The sequence below is a fragment of the Emys orbicularis genome, chromosome 6 (assembly GCF_028017835.1).
Source record: "Emys orbicularis isolate rEmyOrb1 chromosome 6, rEmyOrb1.hap1, whole genome shotgun sequence".
In the NCBI taxonomy this organism is placed as follows: Eukaryota; Metazoa; Chordata; order Testudines; family Emydidae; genus Emys; species Emys orbicularis.
In genome coordinates, this window is record NC_088688.1 from 41167935 (window position 1) to 41183871 (window position 15937).

At 40.7% G+C, this 15937-nt stretch overlaps 1 protein-coding gene across 2 annotated transcripts in view; it reads right to left on the reverse strand.

Moving 5' to 3' along the window:
• Window positions 1-15937, reverse strand: part of ADAMTS6 (ADAM metallopeptidase with thrombospondin type 1 motif 6) — a 299292-nt gene that overhangs the window by 105664 nt on the left and 177691 nt on the right. For both annotated transcript variants that reach the window (XM_065406967.1, XM_065406966.1), the window contains exon 10: window positions 14145-14286. In XM_065406967.1, the coding sequence (XP_065263039.1) occupies window positions 14145-14286 (142 nt within the window). The remainder of the gene's footprint in view (window positions 1-14144; window positions 14287-15937) is intronic.

The window sequence follows — 15937 nt, forward strand, 5'->3', positions numbered from 1 at the left end:
ACTCTGTTTCAAAATTCATACCAAACCATAAACATATGCCTTTAACCAGGACTCCTGACTCCAATCCATTTTAGAAAGGATTCCAAACGGAACAGCTGAAATTTTTTTGTTTCAGCTTTCAGATAAGGTATGGGGATCTCATGTCCCATTTCATTATCTTTTGGCTCATGTGCCATAACATGTGGCTTAGGCATCTTTTCATATTGATGCAAATGCCAAAGAGATCTCACCTCATTTGTGATCATCCTGCATGTAACCTCACTACTTATGTTTGCACCTAAGCAACTTTAATGTTTAAATTAACAGTTGGGCTCAGGTTGTGAAGTCTGGATCAGGATTTTAAACAGCCCAAAGTTTTTGTGCTTTTGGATACAGAGTTTTGATTCCACTCGTAAAGACAGAAGCAATTTGCAAAAATGAGATTTGGATCCTGGTTTGGATTTTAAACACCTTTAAATTCCAGGCTCATCTGAATTCAGATTCATGCTTATCATATCTCTAGGCTACCTAACAGCCTAGCTACAAGTAAGATGAATTTCAGCACAGCCGACAGTTTTCTAAGTCTAACTTTAACTTGAAATATCAACATCTATAGTTTCCCTCAGTTGAGATTTATATCTACTGTACTTGTACTTTACTGTTAAGGGAGAAATGATTATTAGAACAAACATTTCATCCAACCACTGTCAGAGTAGCAGTATCAAAGTGAAGAGTTATTAAACGTTAAACATTTCTTGACAATTATGGGATAGACTTTCTGCTGCACCCTGGCTACTTTGTGGCATCTGAGCAGCACAAAGTTACTGTAGCATACAGGTGAATCTTACCCTATAGTGTGTAACTACAAATAAATAACTTGGTAGGAGACGCAGGAGACCTGAGTTCCAGTCACAGCTCAGCCACTGGGTGATCTAGCGCAAGTCCTTTCACTTCTGTTTCCTATTTGTAAAATGGGGATAATGATGCTTACCTCTTTTGCAAAGCACTTTGTGATCTACTAATGCAAGGGTGGCCAACCTGTGGCTCCGAAGCCATATACAGCTCTTCAGAAGTTAATATGCAGCTCCTTGTATAGGCACCGACTCTGGGGCTGGAGCTATAGGCGCCAACTTTCCAATGTGCCAGGGGGTGCTCACTGCTCAACCCCTGGCTCTGCCACAAGCCCTGCCCCCACTCCACCTATTCCTGCCCCCTCCCCATAGCCTGCAGTGCCCTTGCTCCTCCCCCTCCGAGCCTCCTGCATACCACAAAACAGCTGATCAGGAGGTGCGGGGAGGGAGAAGGAGGCGCTGATCAGTGGGGCTGCTGGTGGGTGGGAGGCGCTGGGAGCGGGGAGTAGGGGGAGCTGATGGGGGCTGCTGATGTATTACTATGGCTCTTTGGCAATGTACATTGGTAAATTCTGGCTCCTTCTCAGGCTCAGGTTGGCCACCCCTGAACTAATGAAAAGTGCTGTATAAGAGCTAAGTAATATTATGAACCCAGTCTTTACTCAGAATTAGCTTCAGTGGGAGTTTGCCTCAGTAAAATCTGCAGGATTGCTACATAAGGAATGAAATAAAGAATTAAGTAAAACTATCAAGGGCTTTTCCATACTAGTTTTTAAGCAGTACTCCCCATATAAATAAGAAGGGAGTTCTACTTAAAAAAATTATGATATCATATCGCTCCACGTGTATATAATATTTTTATTTGTGGAAAATCATGGAAAATACTAAGGCCTTACTGACCACAACAGCACAATTTATCATTCTATGTAGAGAATTTGAGAAGAAATAAAAACATATTTCTGTAGATTCTTTTACATATTATAACAAATATTAAAAAGTTTGTTTTCCCCTAATATGCTAATTTAAAAGAATAAAAGTTGAAACACAGATATCTGTAATGTAACTCTAGTGAATGAAATAAATCTGGGTTAAACCAGGGATAAATCTGACTCAATGTGTTCTTTATTTTCAACTAATTTTGGAAAAATTAGAAAGAAAGGCTTAAAAAGAATTATTATGGTGCACAAAGCTTTCTGCCCTCAAGGACAGCCCCAAACCTAGCACTAATTTTACTCCTTGATTATGGATTTGAGACACTCTCCTTATTACCATTATCCGATCAGTAACATCTCTAAACAGCTGTTTCTAATAAGCCAGTCTGAAAACCATCAGAGAGCGCTGCCCTGAAAAGGTCAGGGCCAGAGCCACTATTAAAAAGGATACTGATGTTTTATCACACAAAACAAAACAAAACAAAATCTACATAAGGTGACCTGATAGCCTCACTCCTTTTTGGACATCAAATGAGGATAGTATATCCTTTCCCCGACTTCAAACAGATCTTAATCCTGTTGTACGAAAAGGATCATGGTAAAAGAAGAAAACAATCTGAAAGCTAATCAATGAGCTCAAAGTCAGTGACTGGATTTCTGGATGTAATATCTATTAATTTGTAAAGAAAACAATGGAAAGTGTTTTTAAAATCCAGGAAACATAAACTGAAGCTGAGGCCTTTCATAAGATTAAGACAAGATAGATGACAACCTGTAACGGTGTATCTTAGGGCTCCATGACTTCAGTTTGGAATTCGGATGGTTGTATTTGCAGTAAATTAAACAAAGCTGAACCCATCTAGAGAAAAAAAACAGCAAATCAAATTATCTTCCTTTTGCCTACATGCTATAAATGATGGAGCCTCTTTCTGTGTGTCATGCAGAGTTACATACAGTCATTTTTAAATTATGTAACAGATAAGCATCCTACATATTAATATTAATAATGATAAAATGATAATAACAATACAGCACAATGAAAACTCAATAATATGAGAAAGATCAACTTGCTGTGCTGTCTCCAAAATCTAGACTCGAATGAAAGCCTCGAATTAAATTCATTAAAGAATTTAGCTTTTTTCAAACCCAAAATATTCAGAAAAATAAGATGGGAAACACATTGACTAGAAACATGAATTAATGATAAAATTGAGATTTGATTTTCTTTAATAAAATTTTAAAATCTTAAAAATTGGGACTTTACATTCTTTCAGAATGTATTGATCCATAATATGCTGCACCCTTTGATGAGCATTTGTTAAAATAGAGCATTAAAATAATTTTCTTGAATTCTGACATAATTGAGATGTGCAAAAATTTCTGCCTGGTTTATTTCCACCCTCACAACAAAAATATTATTTGTAACATGTTTAGAATTATGAGGGTGATTATGAATCATGGGTGAACCTCAGACAGTTCAGAGGTTTTGCTCAGTTCAGATAAGCACCCAAAAGTTAATATTTTTAATGCTCCATTTCCATAAATGCTCATTAAGCGGTGCAGCATGTTATGAATCAAAACATGCTGAAGGAATGTGAAGTGTCATTCTTAAACTTAGACGATTTATGCATATTATGTTACCATCTTATTTGACTAAGTATTGGGTGCTTATCTGAACCTTTCCAGAACTACAGCGGTCCCACTCAGTAAGTCAGCCTGAAACAAACACCTTTTCTTTCAGACCCACACAGCTTTTTCTATCGCTGTCCCAACCACCTTCCAGCCTCTGAACTGTCATTTATGTCTCCTAATCCACCTTGTAATCTACCATCCTTCTGTGACCCACATTTGGCCACTGGCTCTCCTTCCTCCATTTAAAATTGAACTACAGGGCCTACATGCCTTGGTGGTACGCCTACGTTTAATTTCTATGTGCTCTGGTGCACATCTTTAAAGGTAGGGAGAGATGAACACAGGAGTGCTTTGGTGGGGAAAGTGGGAGTTGAGTCAGGATGGTGGCTGATGTTGCCTTTGTGGGAGTTTGTAAGGCAAAGGATAGAAAAGGATGAAAAACCCATGGGGTATTAGAAAGAGCCAAGTCTATGGTTCTGCTTAATAGAACCCATGCTAATCTTAAAAAAAGATGCAAGTACAGTTCAAGAACAAAGCAGTAGTTCAAACTGGTTTTTACTTAGGGAATGATCATGAAAGTACTTCTCAGGCAAAACTCTGACAGACTTCAATAATTTTGAATTAAAAAGACCTGCATGATTGGACCCTTAGTGATAACAGATTTTGCACTTGATAGCCAAGATAGTCTCACCTTAAAGAATAATAGAAATTAGAGAGCCTATAATGATAAAGTATAATGTTAAAAGCTCAGATCCTCTCTCAGCCTACAAAAAGTTTTAGCACACATCTATGAACTAGATACAAAAAGGTATAAATCAGTGCCCAATTGAATTATTTAGGCTCTTCTGACAAACATTAAAATACAATGTGAATTCAGTGTGATATGATTCAAGTGGAAAAAGAAGGTCACAATACAGTGAGTTAGGAGGGACTAGATAGGAATTTATGAAAACATAATTCACACTATATATCATAATGTCAGTGGTTGAGGGAATGAAGAAAAGGTGGAAACTGTCAGTTATTCAGGTGAAAACCCCCAAATGATTTCTCTTTTTTCTTTTTGGAAAAGCATCTCTCAGAATCTGCTCTCACTTCCTCACATTTATTTCCGTCATCACAAAGGCCCCAAGTTAGGCTAACAGCATATCTCATCAACATCACTTAGCTGGACTAGGTTACTTGTGTACAACAAGGAACACTTCATTCACCGCAAGTGGTAGGTCATGCTACTTCTGCAGCATTGATTATTTCTCTATATATAAAACATGCATTAGTATTTCAAAATACAAGTGTGACAATCCATTACTTTTATGCCCCCTGAATATTTAAAACTAGAGCACCCCACTACAATGTCTACTATAACTTCAATAGTTTTGCAGTTTTATTTTCCATTGAAAGAAGTACTGTAGAACTGGAAATAATTGCTGCCCATTCAATCTTCTCTGTTATTTTTTTCTGGATTTGAAAAGTATGAAAATTAATTGGCCATTTTCTTTTTAGTTAAGATATTCTGACAGTGTATGCTGAAACTGGCTGCAAGAGGCTTTAAGCTCTGTTCCTAAAATTCAAACAAGCCACACATAGTCCTTAGCTTTCCCTGGCACTGCAATCTACTCAACAAAGGAAACAGAAGTATGAACCTGGGCAGTAGAAGGCAGAGAATTGGGTCCTCAGGGAGGGTGCAGCAGTGAAGGTATGAGTAGCAGTGCCACTTGATTGCGGCATTAAAGTTTCCAGTAACTTTCCATTGATGGCAATCAGGTTCATGGGCACTCCCACTGCCTCTAATAGGCATCCGAAGAACAGCAGAGGCACAGCTAGTCTAGCCACTGCTGGGAAATCTATTTGGTAGGAAACATGAGTGCTCTCCAGTGCAATGTGATGTGTGTGCGCCCATGGGATCTTAGGTAGGCTGTTGACAGTACAGGAGAACTCCCTAGTGTGAGAATGTGTGCTGAGGCTACCCATTCTGAGGCAATTTGAGTGCTTCCTATTGCAGCTTGCATGACTTGAACTTCATTTGCACTCAGATTAGGGTTGCCAGGCATCCAGTTTTCAACCGGAATGTCTGGTTGAAAAGGGACCCTGGCGGCTCCGGTCAGCACTGCTGACCAGGTAATTAAAAGTCTGGTTGGTGGGGCTGGCAGGCTCCCTACCTGGCTCCGCATGGCTCCCGGAAGCAGCAATATATCCCTCTGGCTCCTAGGCGAAGGGACGTCCAGAGTGGCTCCACGCACTGCCCCCCACCCTGTGCAACAGCTCTGCAGCTCCCATTGGCCAGGAACCACAGCCAATGGGAGCTGCGGGGGCGGTGCCTGCGGGCCGAGGCAGCCTGTCCATGCCTCCGCCTAGGAGTCGAGGGACATACCGGTCGCTTCTGGGGAGCCCCCCAAGGTAAGCGCCGCCAGGAGCCCACTCCCTGCACCACCTCCTGCACCCCAACCCTCTGCCCCAGCTCTGAGCCCCCTCCCATACCATAACTCCCTCCCAAAGCCTGCACCCCCTCTGCATCCCAACCTCCTGCCCCAGCCCTGAGCCCTCTCCTGCACTCTGAATCCCTTGGCCCCAGCCCGGAGCCACCTTCTGCACCCAAAAACCCTCCCGGAGTCCACACCCCAACCCCCTACCCCAGCCCGGAGCCCCCTTCCCCACCCTGAACCCCTCATTTCTGGCCCCACCCTGGAACCCACACTCCAAGCCCAGAGCCCATACCCCCTCCCAAACTCCAACTCCCTGCCTCATCTCAGAGCCCCCTCCCACACTCCAAACCCCTTAGCTCCCCCCGCAGCCCCCTCCTGCACCCCAAAACCGTCATCCCTAGTTCCACCCCAGAGCCCACATCCCAACCCCCTACCCCATCCCAGAGCTCCCACCCACACCCTGAACCTCTCATTTCTGGCCTCACCCTGGAGCCTGCACACCCCTCACGGCCTCCTGCACCCCAAACTCCTGCCTCAGCCTGGTGAAAAAGAGCGAGTGAATGAGGGTGGGGGAGAGCGAGCAACAGGGGGGGGGATGGAGTGAGCGGGGGGCAGGGCCTCAGAGCAGTGGCAGCTCCAGGCACCAGTGCTCCAAGTGCGTGCCTGGGGCGGCAAGCCGCGGGGAGCACCCTGCTGGTCCCTGTGAGGGCGGCAGTCAGGCAGCCTTCGGCGGCTTGCCTGCGGGAGGTCCGCCGATCCCGCGGATTCGGCGGCAATTTGGCGGCGGATACGCCAAATCCGCAGGACCGGGGACCTCCCGCAGGCATGCCGCCAAAGGCAGCCTGCCTGCCGTGCTTGGGGCAGCAAAAAAACTAGAGCCGCCCCTGCCTCAGAGAAGGGGCAGGAGGCAGGGCGAGGGTGTTCAGTTTTGTGCGATTAGAAAGTTGGCAATCCTAACTCAGATATGCACACAAAAAATGCAAATAAGAACTGTGACATTTGAGTTTCCTGGTATCTTAGCTGACAATTTGACTGGAGAGCTTCAGTACACACATCAGACCATGACCAACAAGAGAAATATCAATCCCTGCTAAAGTACATTACTTTATGTATGGGCAAAATTCTATTCTTAGATGTGCATAGATGGCTTCCCCAGTAGAAGCAGGCATTTGCACGTGAAACAAAGTTTGGCCCCTTATGTATCTGTCTGTATTCCATTAAAGGTGCAGCAGCAAAGGAGGCAATTAGCGTACTAAAGAATGGCTAAGCATTATCCATAAGTCCACATTAGCAGTCAACATCTTCACAGATAGTAAAATGCACCACAACAAAGTCAACCATATGCATAAAGTGTTAACCTCTATAAAAATGTCTGAGGTTTTAGCCATTGCCCTAAGAATCTGTGACCCAGTTCTATGACTTGATGCAAACCAGTAATAAAGCTATGCATTATTTTAAACCACAAAAACCATAGGTAAAGTCATGCATATTTCAAGTATTATTTAAACTAATAAAACAAGAAAATTCAAAGTCAAAGCTGAGATTCCTTCCTGAATTAACCCAGAGCCAGACTTTGACCAGTCATTATGCAGGTGCTCAGGGTTTTGGGGAGACAGGGCAAAACTCCTCCGCACTGCATTCAATAAGGGACAGTGCCTTTAAGGCAGGGGTAGGCAATTTATGGCACGTGTGCTGAAGGTGGCACGCGAGCTGATTTTCAGTGGCACTCACACTGCCTGGGTCCTGGCCACTGGTCCGGGGGGCTCTGCATTTTAATTTAATTTTAAATGAAGCTTCTTAAACATTTAAACATTTTAAAAACCTTATTTACTTTACATACAACAATAGTTTAGTTATATATTATAGACTTATAGAAAGAGACCTTCTAAAAACGTTAAAATGTATTACTGGCATGCGAAACCTTAAATTAGAGTGAATAAATGAAGACTCAGCACACCACTTCTGAAAGGTTGCCTACTCCTGCTTTAAGGCATGCACTGACTTCAGGAAGAGCTGTACACATGTATCCTATGGCAGAATTTGGCCCAATGAAAGTCATGAGGCTAAAATTCCACACAACTCTGAAAATGTAATCTAAACAGAAAATTCACATTTTAAAAACATTGGGGCTAGTCTTCCTCTCAGTTTATATAGGTATAAATTTAGAGTAACTCCACTGGGATCTCATATTTGCCTCTGGTAATTCCCTGGTACCCTGTGAATGTGTCTCCATTATAGATCAGCATGAGAGGAGCTCCAGAGGGCTCCAAAGGGCTTATTGAGTGTAAGGGGCTCAGGAGGTAGGCAACATCCTGTGTCACTGTCCTCTTATGATTCCAAGGCCGTGGCTATACTCAAAACTTCAAAGTGCTGCCGTGGGAGCACTTTGAAGTGCAAGTGTGGTCACGGCGCTCTGTGGGAGAGAGCTCTCCCAGCGCTGCAGGTACTCCACCTCCACGAGGGGATTAGCTTACAGCGCTGGGAGCATGGCTCCCAGCACTGGGGCACTGTTTACACTGGCGCTTTACAGCATTGTAACTTGCTGCGCTCAGGGTTTTTTTTTCACACCCCTAGGTGAGAAAGTTGCAGCACTGTAAAGCGCCAGTGTAGCCATAGCCCAAGATTATCCTAGCAGATACCTAAGAAGGAGTTAATATTCCTCAAAGTAGCATTATCTCCCTGGGTGGGGTTTTCAAAAGTGCTCTGGGGCTAATTCTATGTAGTTTTGCCACTGGCTTCAATGGGAGAAGTGTTAGGCCAATACTGAATACTTTTGGAGAAAAACAACAACTCTTTAGGTGCAGCTACTACAAGAAAACCAGAGGGAGACCCAGCTAATGGCAGCCAGGCTACAGCTGAAGCTGTGCTGTCAGTAGGAAGAAGGACAACTGAGGAGAGAGAATATTTTGTTTAGTAGCAGTAGTAAACATAATAGTGTTAGCACCACCACTACTAGCCAGAGACCTCATCACAGTCAGGGCTCCCTTGTATTACACTTCATACAAACACATAGATAGACAGTGTCACTGAAGCACCCACAATCTGAGGCAAATACTTGTGCATGTACTTAAATTAAGCATGAGTCATAAATGGGACTCCTCAGATGTTTAAAGTTAAGAATGTGCATAAGTGTTTGCAGGATTAGGACCTAATTTGAGACCATAAGTAACAAGTAAATGTAATAAGCACATAGAGGGAATGGGGAGGGAAACAGTGATAGAAATCACTTATAAAGGCTAGCTATGAGTACAACTACACCTCTACCCCGATATGACGCTGTCCTCGGGAGCCAAAAAAATCTTACCACATTATAGGTGAAACTGCGTTATATCGAACTTGCTTTGATCTGCCGGAGCACGCAGCCCCGCCCCCCTGGAGCGCTGCTTTACCACATTATATCCGAATTCGTGTTATATCGGGTTGCGTTATATCGGGGTAGAGGTGTAGATGGTTTTCAGTCAATTTTTTTTTCTAAATAATAAGGAAGGTATAAGCCTAGAATTCTCAAAGGCACAAAGGAAAGTTAGAAGCCCAACACTGATCAAAAATCAATGGGAGTTGGGCTCTTAATTCCCTAAAGCCCCTTTGAAAATCCCAGCCTAAATATATAAAATAGATCTGATATTCAGCTTCCTAGGTTCATCAGTAATCTCTCTGGAGTCCAGGCAGATTACTGATGAACCCAGGAAGCTGAATAGTACATACTGCCTCCTCAGCTGCCCCGGGACCCGCCTGGGGCATAATAAAGCAAAACTTCCCCCGCCAAACTCCGCAACCAGGCATCCGGCCGCCGCCTTCCTGGCCTATTATACCTGTTGCCAATGAGGACAAGCCTCAGAAAATTGCAGAAAAGTAATAATGGACCTTATTATTTGTGGTAAAAAGTCCCATTATTACTTTTCCATGATTTTCCGCTGTCGGCCGCCCGGGGCTGAGAGTGGGGGCTCCTACTGCCGGCCACCTGGGGCTGAGAGCGGGGGCTCCTGCTCTCAGCCCCAGAGCGGCCAGGGCTCACACTATCAAAATTACAGTGGAAGCATAATATTGTGGGATCTGCAATATCACAAATTAAGTAGGGCCGTAAATAGATCTAAATAGTCCCTAATGTTTACCTAGATATGGCAGGGAAGTTTTTAAGGGGAATCTTGAAGTTTTCTTTCCTTTCTGACTCATTTCTGACTGTGAGCGTCTTTATTGGAGGATGAGATCTGGGCTGTAGTACTGTCTGAGATTTTGACTGTTGAGGAGGTCACAGCCCCAAGTGGTACGGGTGCATTCAATTAATAATGAACAAATTCTGCTTTCATTTATGCAGGTTTATTGAAGACATTTTTTTTTTAGCTTTTTAAGACAATGGAATTTGTATAGGTGTAAATGATAGCAGAATCTTTCCCACAGTGTGGGAAATATTTCCTTTAATATTGCAGTGTCTGTCAATACATGTCCAGGATAGATTACACCTATAAATAACACCCTACTTAATTTGCAATATTGTGGAAATTGCAGATCCCGCAATATTAGGCTTCCACTGCAATTTTGACAGTGGGAGGCCTGGGTGGCTGACAGCGGGAGGCCCTGCTCTCAGCCTCGGGAGGCCAACAGTGGAAAATCGTGAAAAAGTAATAATAGATCTTATTACTGCAAATAATAAGATCCATTATTACTTTTCTGTGATTTTCCATGGCTTGTTCACAACTCAGCTGCAATTTTTGTACAGTCATGCCACGATTTAAGTAGGGCCTTACCTATAAAGCATAAAATTTTCCCATTCCAACTTGGGAAATTTTGAAGTTTTTCATAAAAAACAAAAGAGTTTCCTGTCCTGGAACACCCAATAGACCAGTGGTTGGAGCACTCATCTGACTTATGGGAGATCCAGGTTCAAGTCCTTGCTCTACCTGATTTGGGCCAGGGACTTGAACATCAGCACCCTATCTACCAGACTTTTGGCTACTCCAGGGTATGTCTCCCACAATCTCTTTTATTGGAACTGTTCCACTGAGAATAAATAGTTAAATAGTCATTGGAACAGGGATTTGAACATCAATCTCAAACATCCTAAATGAGTGCCCTAACCATTGGCTATAAAGTCAGTGTGTCTCGCTCTCGCTGACCTCATGAATATTTAATTATTTATACAAAGTGGAACAGTTCCAACAGGAGACACTGAGAGAGTGAGAAAGACTGACTCAGTAGCCTCGTGGTTAAGGCTCTGTCCTGGGATGCAGGAAAATAGCAGAGCAGGGTCACAAACCTGAATCTCCCATAGCCTAACTAAGTGCCTGAACCACTGAGCTATAGAGTCACTCTCTCTGGACCAATTAATTAGTTATATGAAGTGGAACAGCTACAACAGGACACCTTGAAAAAGACCCATCCTACAATAGCCTGGTGGATAGGGCACTCACCTGGACACTGAAGTTTTAGTCCCTAGGTCTGTCACATCCCCAGTGAGCATCCTAACCTGTGGACTATTCTGGGGTGTGGGAATCTCTCTCTCATTTTGACCAAAAATTCCATCCTGGTTCTGAGAAACATTTCCTGATGAAAGCTTTGTCAAGACTGGTAACTTCTTGTGAAAAGTTTTGGTTTCAACATACTGGCATTTTCCAATGAAAAACCATTTTACTAGAAAATTCCCAAGCAGTTCCATTTGAGAGGTTGACAGTCTCTCTTCCCATGCCATACAGCCACAGCTGAGATCAGTGGAGTCAGTCAATTTAGAGAAAGGAATCTACTGTTAGATCTCTGTAAAGTTTTCTTTACTTCAGAATTCATTCCTTTCTTGGGCACCAAGGTCCAAATTTGTTAACCTAATGGAAACACTATAATGCCCGTCTTTTCCCACAAGCATTTTGACAGGGAGAGGACTGACTGTTGGAAGGATATTATGTCTACTGTGAATGAGCTTTATTTTATTATGTCTACTGGTGCATATTTATATATTCTTTTATTGGAGTGAGATGAACAAGCTATTACAATGATTTACTGTGAAAATTAAATTAAGCAGGGCATCCGAAGCATTGTTTGTGTGCTTGTTTTTAAATGAAAATAAATAAATATTCACCCTAGCTCTTCCTAGCATTTAGATCCAGAATTCAGTCCTGCAAACCCTTGCTCATGTGAGTAGCCCTTTTTCACTTGAATACTCCCAAACTGTTATTGAACTCCCAGAGAAGACATTCCTCTTTCCTCAAAGTCATCAATTGAAATGTGTATCATTTACATGATAATAATTGCAGTTTCAGATACATTATGGTTATTCTGGATAATGTTTTAAATGTACATTATTTCCCAGATAGGATGTACAAAGACTTTAAAAACAATCTGTTGTGTAAATATATACAGTTCTGAATCCTGTATTTAGATCCTCTTAAAAAGTGATTTATTTTCCTCGAGACTCTTTTTTAGAATTGTTGCTTGACTCACTGATGTGATACATTAGATGACATCAGTTCACAGCATTGGTGATGTCACACTTGGATTACTGGTTTGTTTTAAATAGTGTCTTAATTCTTCTAGGTTTTCAGTCTGTTTCGTAGCTACACAGGAGTCTTTCTTAACATAATGCACAAAGAAAAAAATTAAGAAAAAGAAAGCAGGAATCATAAACCCAAGATTACATAAATCTTCCTTATGTCTATTTGTTTTCATATTTAAGGGAAAGATATTGGTTTAAGAACAGAATACTACTGTACAGTATGATAATCACCAACAATTATAATATAGTTTAGCAAAGAGACTATGAAAAAGTTAATATACATGTGCATTGGTCAGTTTTGCACAAAATTAACTTTCCAGTTTGATTTAAAATGCAGTATACTTCAAAAGGGCATGGTCCCTATAATGGTTTAAATGCCTGAAAATTTTCTTATTCTGAAAGTACAGAGAGTGTGATGGTAATTTGAAAGGAGAAAAAAGGATGTGTGTGCCCTAGATGTACTGAGAGAAAACAGGGCCCTCAAACCAGAAGGGGTAAGGAGTAAGAACTTAAAGAGAAACAATAAAGGCCAAAAGTGCTTTGGTGGGGGATCAAGAATGGGAGACCCACCCAGCCAGCCAGCTACATACAATTTTTAAATACATTGCCCTATATGATCAGCCTAAGATCCATCCTAAGAATAATACTGATTTATCACCCAAGGGTTATTAAAAACAAACTCCCTCTGCATTTTAGCCCTATTAGAAGTGATTACTGCAAGTGCAATGATTACTGTTTATTTGAATGATCTAAATATTTTAATTTTCTTCCATATATTATACATTGGTTTCATTACAATAGTTTACTATTGTAAACTACAAAATGAACTTTTTTAGCTTTATTCAGATTTAATCTTAAACTACTGAAACTATCTGATGACTATCATTGATGAAAACATCATTGTAACAGATGTAATCTTGGGCTGCAAGATTTTCTTTAAAACAATATTTTAAAATACATTGCATAAACTGTTTAAAATAGTAGTGTGCAAATAGCTATTGCTAACCCTACTGGAAATTCAATTGAAATTTGGTGGGGAGAATAAATCTTTCACTCTGCCATTCTTATCAGCAGCTATTTTAGTATCCTTTTTGGTTATTTAGTTTCTCATTACTCTGTGTTCCTGCCCAATTATCTTTTTTTAGTAGGAGATTTGAGCAGTGTGTGAAACAACCTCAATGCCAGCAAATATGAATTGAAACAGATAGACCTGGCAAAAAAAAAAAAAAAAAAAATAGAAAATGGCTGCAAAATGTAGCTTTACATTAAAAAAATTAAAGTCAGCACCACAAACTTCATATTTCAAGATTTGATACATTGTGGGCCTGATTCTGCTCCTCTGGAAGTCAATGGGAGTTTTAAAATTGACTTCAAAGGAAGCCGGACAGAGCCTAATAAGCTATTTGGCCTGCCTTACTTAAAAGACACTTATCCAACTCATTAATATCCAGAGAGACAAGCTTTCGAGTTTACACAGAGCTCTTCTTCAGGTCAGGCTCTGTGTAAGCTCGAAAGCTTGTCTTTCTCACCAATAGAAGTTGGTCCAATAAAAGATATAACCTCACCCACCTTGTCTCTCTAATATCCTGGGACTGACACAGCTACCACAACACTGCATACATTCATTATTACCCAAACATTTGGGAATACAGTATACACAAATGACTCAAGCAAAAGATGCAGCATAAGGATTAAAACCTCTTGCTCTTTATTTACACAGGCGGTATTGCATGGATTACTATAGGAAAACTGTGTAACTCAGTATTGTATCTAACTAAATTTTTTGTCATGAAGGAATATATACAAATGACTAAGCAGAACACTCAGCATAAGGATTAAGACTTCTTACCCCATATTTACATTGACGGGATGTTGCTCCATACTGGAAGCGACACTGTTCATCAGCATCATACACCTGACCTGGGGCCACAGCAGGATAAAGAAAGTCACGCTTGGGAGGCTCATTATCAAGGCAAGTACCACGGCCTGAACTGTTCAACATAAAGGACCAAAGGAATTAGGAACTCTATTGACTGTTAATCACAGTTATGATATCATGTATTTAGTTCTTAGTTTTAACAGCATTGGGTGTGTGAAACAGATAAGGTTGCAAATAAACAAACAGTGAAATGGTACACCCATGGTGAAAAATTATAATTAGGAGGGAATTAAGAGATCAGAATAATTTCTCATGAGTTAATATTAATTAACAAAAATACTCATTTTAGACAATTAAATGGATTTAATGTTATCTTTAAAAAAAATTTAAATAATTTCTGAGCCACACAAGACTGATTTTCATTTCTGTTCTAAGCCTATTTGTTCTCATTGGAAACATAACCACCTCTAGTTGTAGAATTAAAAACAAAAAATGAAACCAATAAAATAAATGTCGTGTAACCCTTCAGGACTAGGTACTGATCCTACAAACAGTTAAGCACTTGTGCAACCTTATGCATGTGAGAATTCCGCTGTCTTCTGTGGGAATATTCAAGGCTTGGTCTACATTAAAAAGTTAAGTTGCCCCAGTTACATCACTATGGGGTGTGAAAAATTCATATTCCTGAGCAACATAGTTAAACTGACCTAACCCTGGTGTAGACAGCGATGTCAACAGAAGAATTCCTTCATCAACCTAGCTACTACCTCTCAGGGATATGGATTACCTATGCCGACAGGAGAACTCCTCCCAGCGGCATAGATAGTGTCTACACTGAAGTGCTGCAGCTGTGCTGCTGTATCATTTCAAGTATAGACAAGCCCCAAGTATATAAAGATATGCTTAAGTGTTTGCAGGATTGGGTCCTTAATCTATATTCTTCCATCTGGGCAAAGAAATAGATAGTGTGGTAAAAATTGTCTATGGTCTTTAAATATGCCAATAAGAGGTGGGGTGAATGACAAAATACCTGGAGCCAAAGGTCTCTGTTCTAATGCATTAGTAGTGTTTAATCTGACAAATTTCACATTTCAGTGAGGGTCATCATTCTTTAAAAAGTTAATGTTTTCTTCTTTATAATCACTGTTGGTTTTTTTTTTCAAAGTATGCCCATGTTCAAAAATAATATTTTAATGCAGTGGAACAAATAATATAAAGAAAGCCAAAAGTCAGACACAGTTCCTTTGTTAGAAAGCTTTATATTTTGCTAAATATTATTGTTCAGTTTTATTTAGTGTGCATAAAATAGGACAGATGCTTTTTTACTTTAATTTCACATGTGAATTTTAGAATTTTTAAAGAATCCCTATGCCAACATTTAAAAAAAAATTCATTACTTTTTATTTGGAGATAAATAAGAGAAAAACACCCTTTAATTATGCATTGTATTTTGTCTTAATTTTTAACCCTAATTTCTTCATATTTTCTAAATATTTCAACAAAACTACTAAAGGAAAAAACACTGAACATTAAAAAAGGCAAGTATCAATGAAGGCATCGATCATGTGAACACACGAGTAACTTTATGCAGTTAGTAATACCAATGAATTAAATGGATCTACTCACAAGTGTAAAGTTATTCACATGCACAAACGTTTGCAGGATCAGGGCTCAAAACATTTTCCCCAATACATCTTCAAAACACCAAATGCAAAGGATTCAGAGATAATAACCGGAGTCCTTTCTTCTTTAACCCAGTTGTC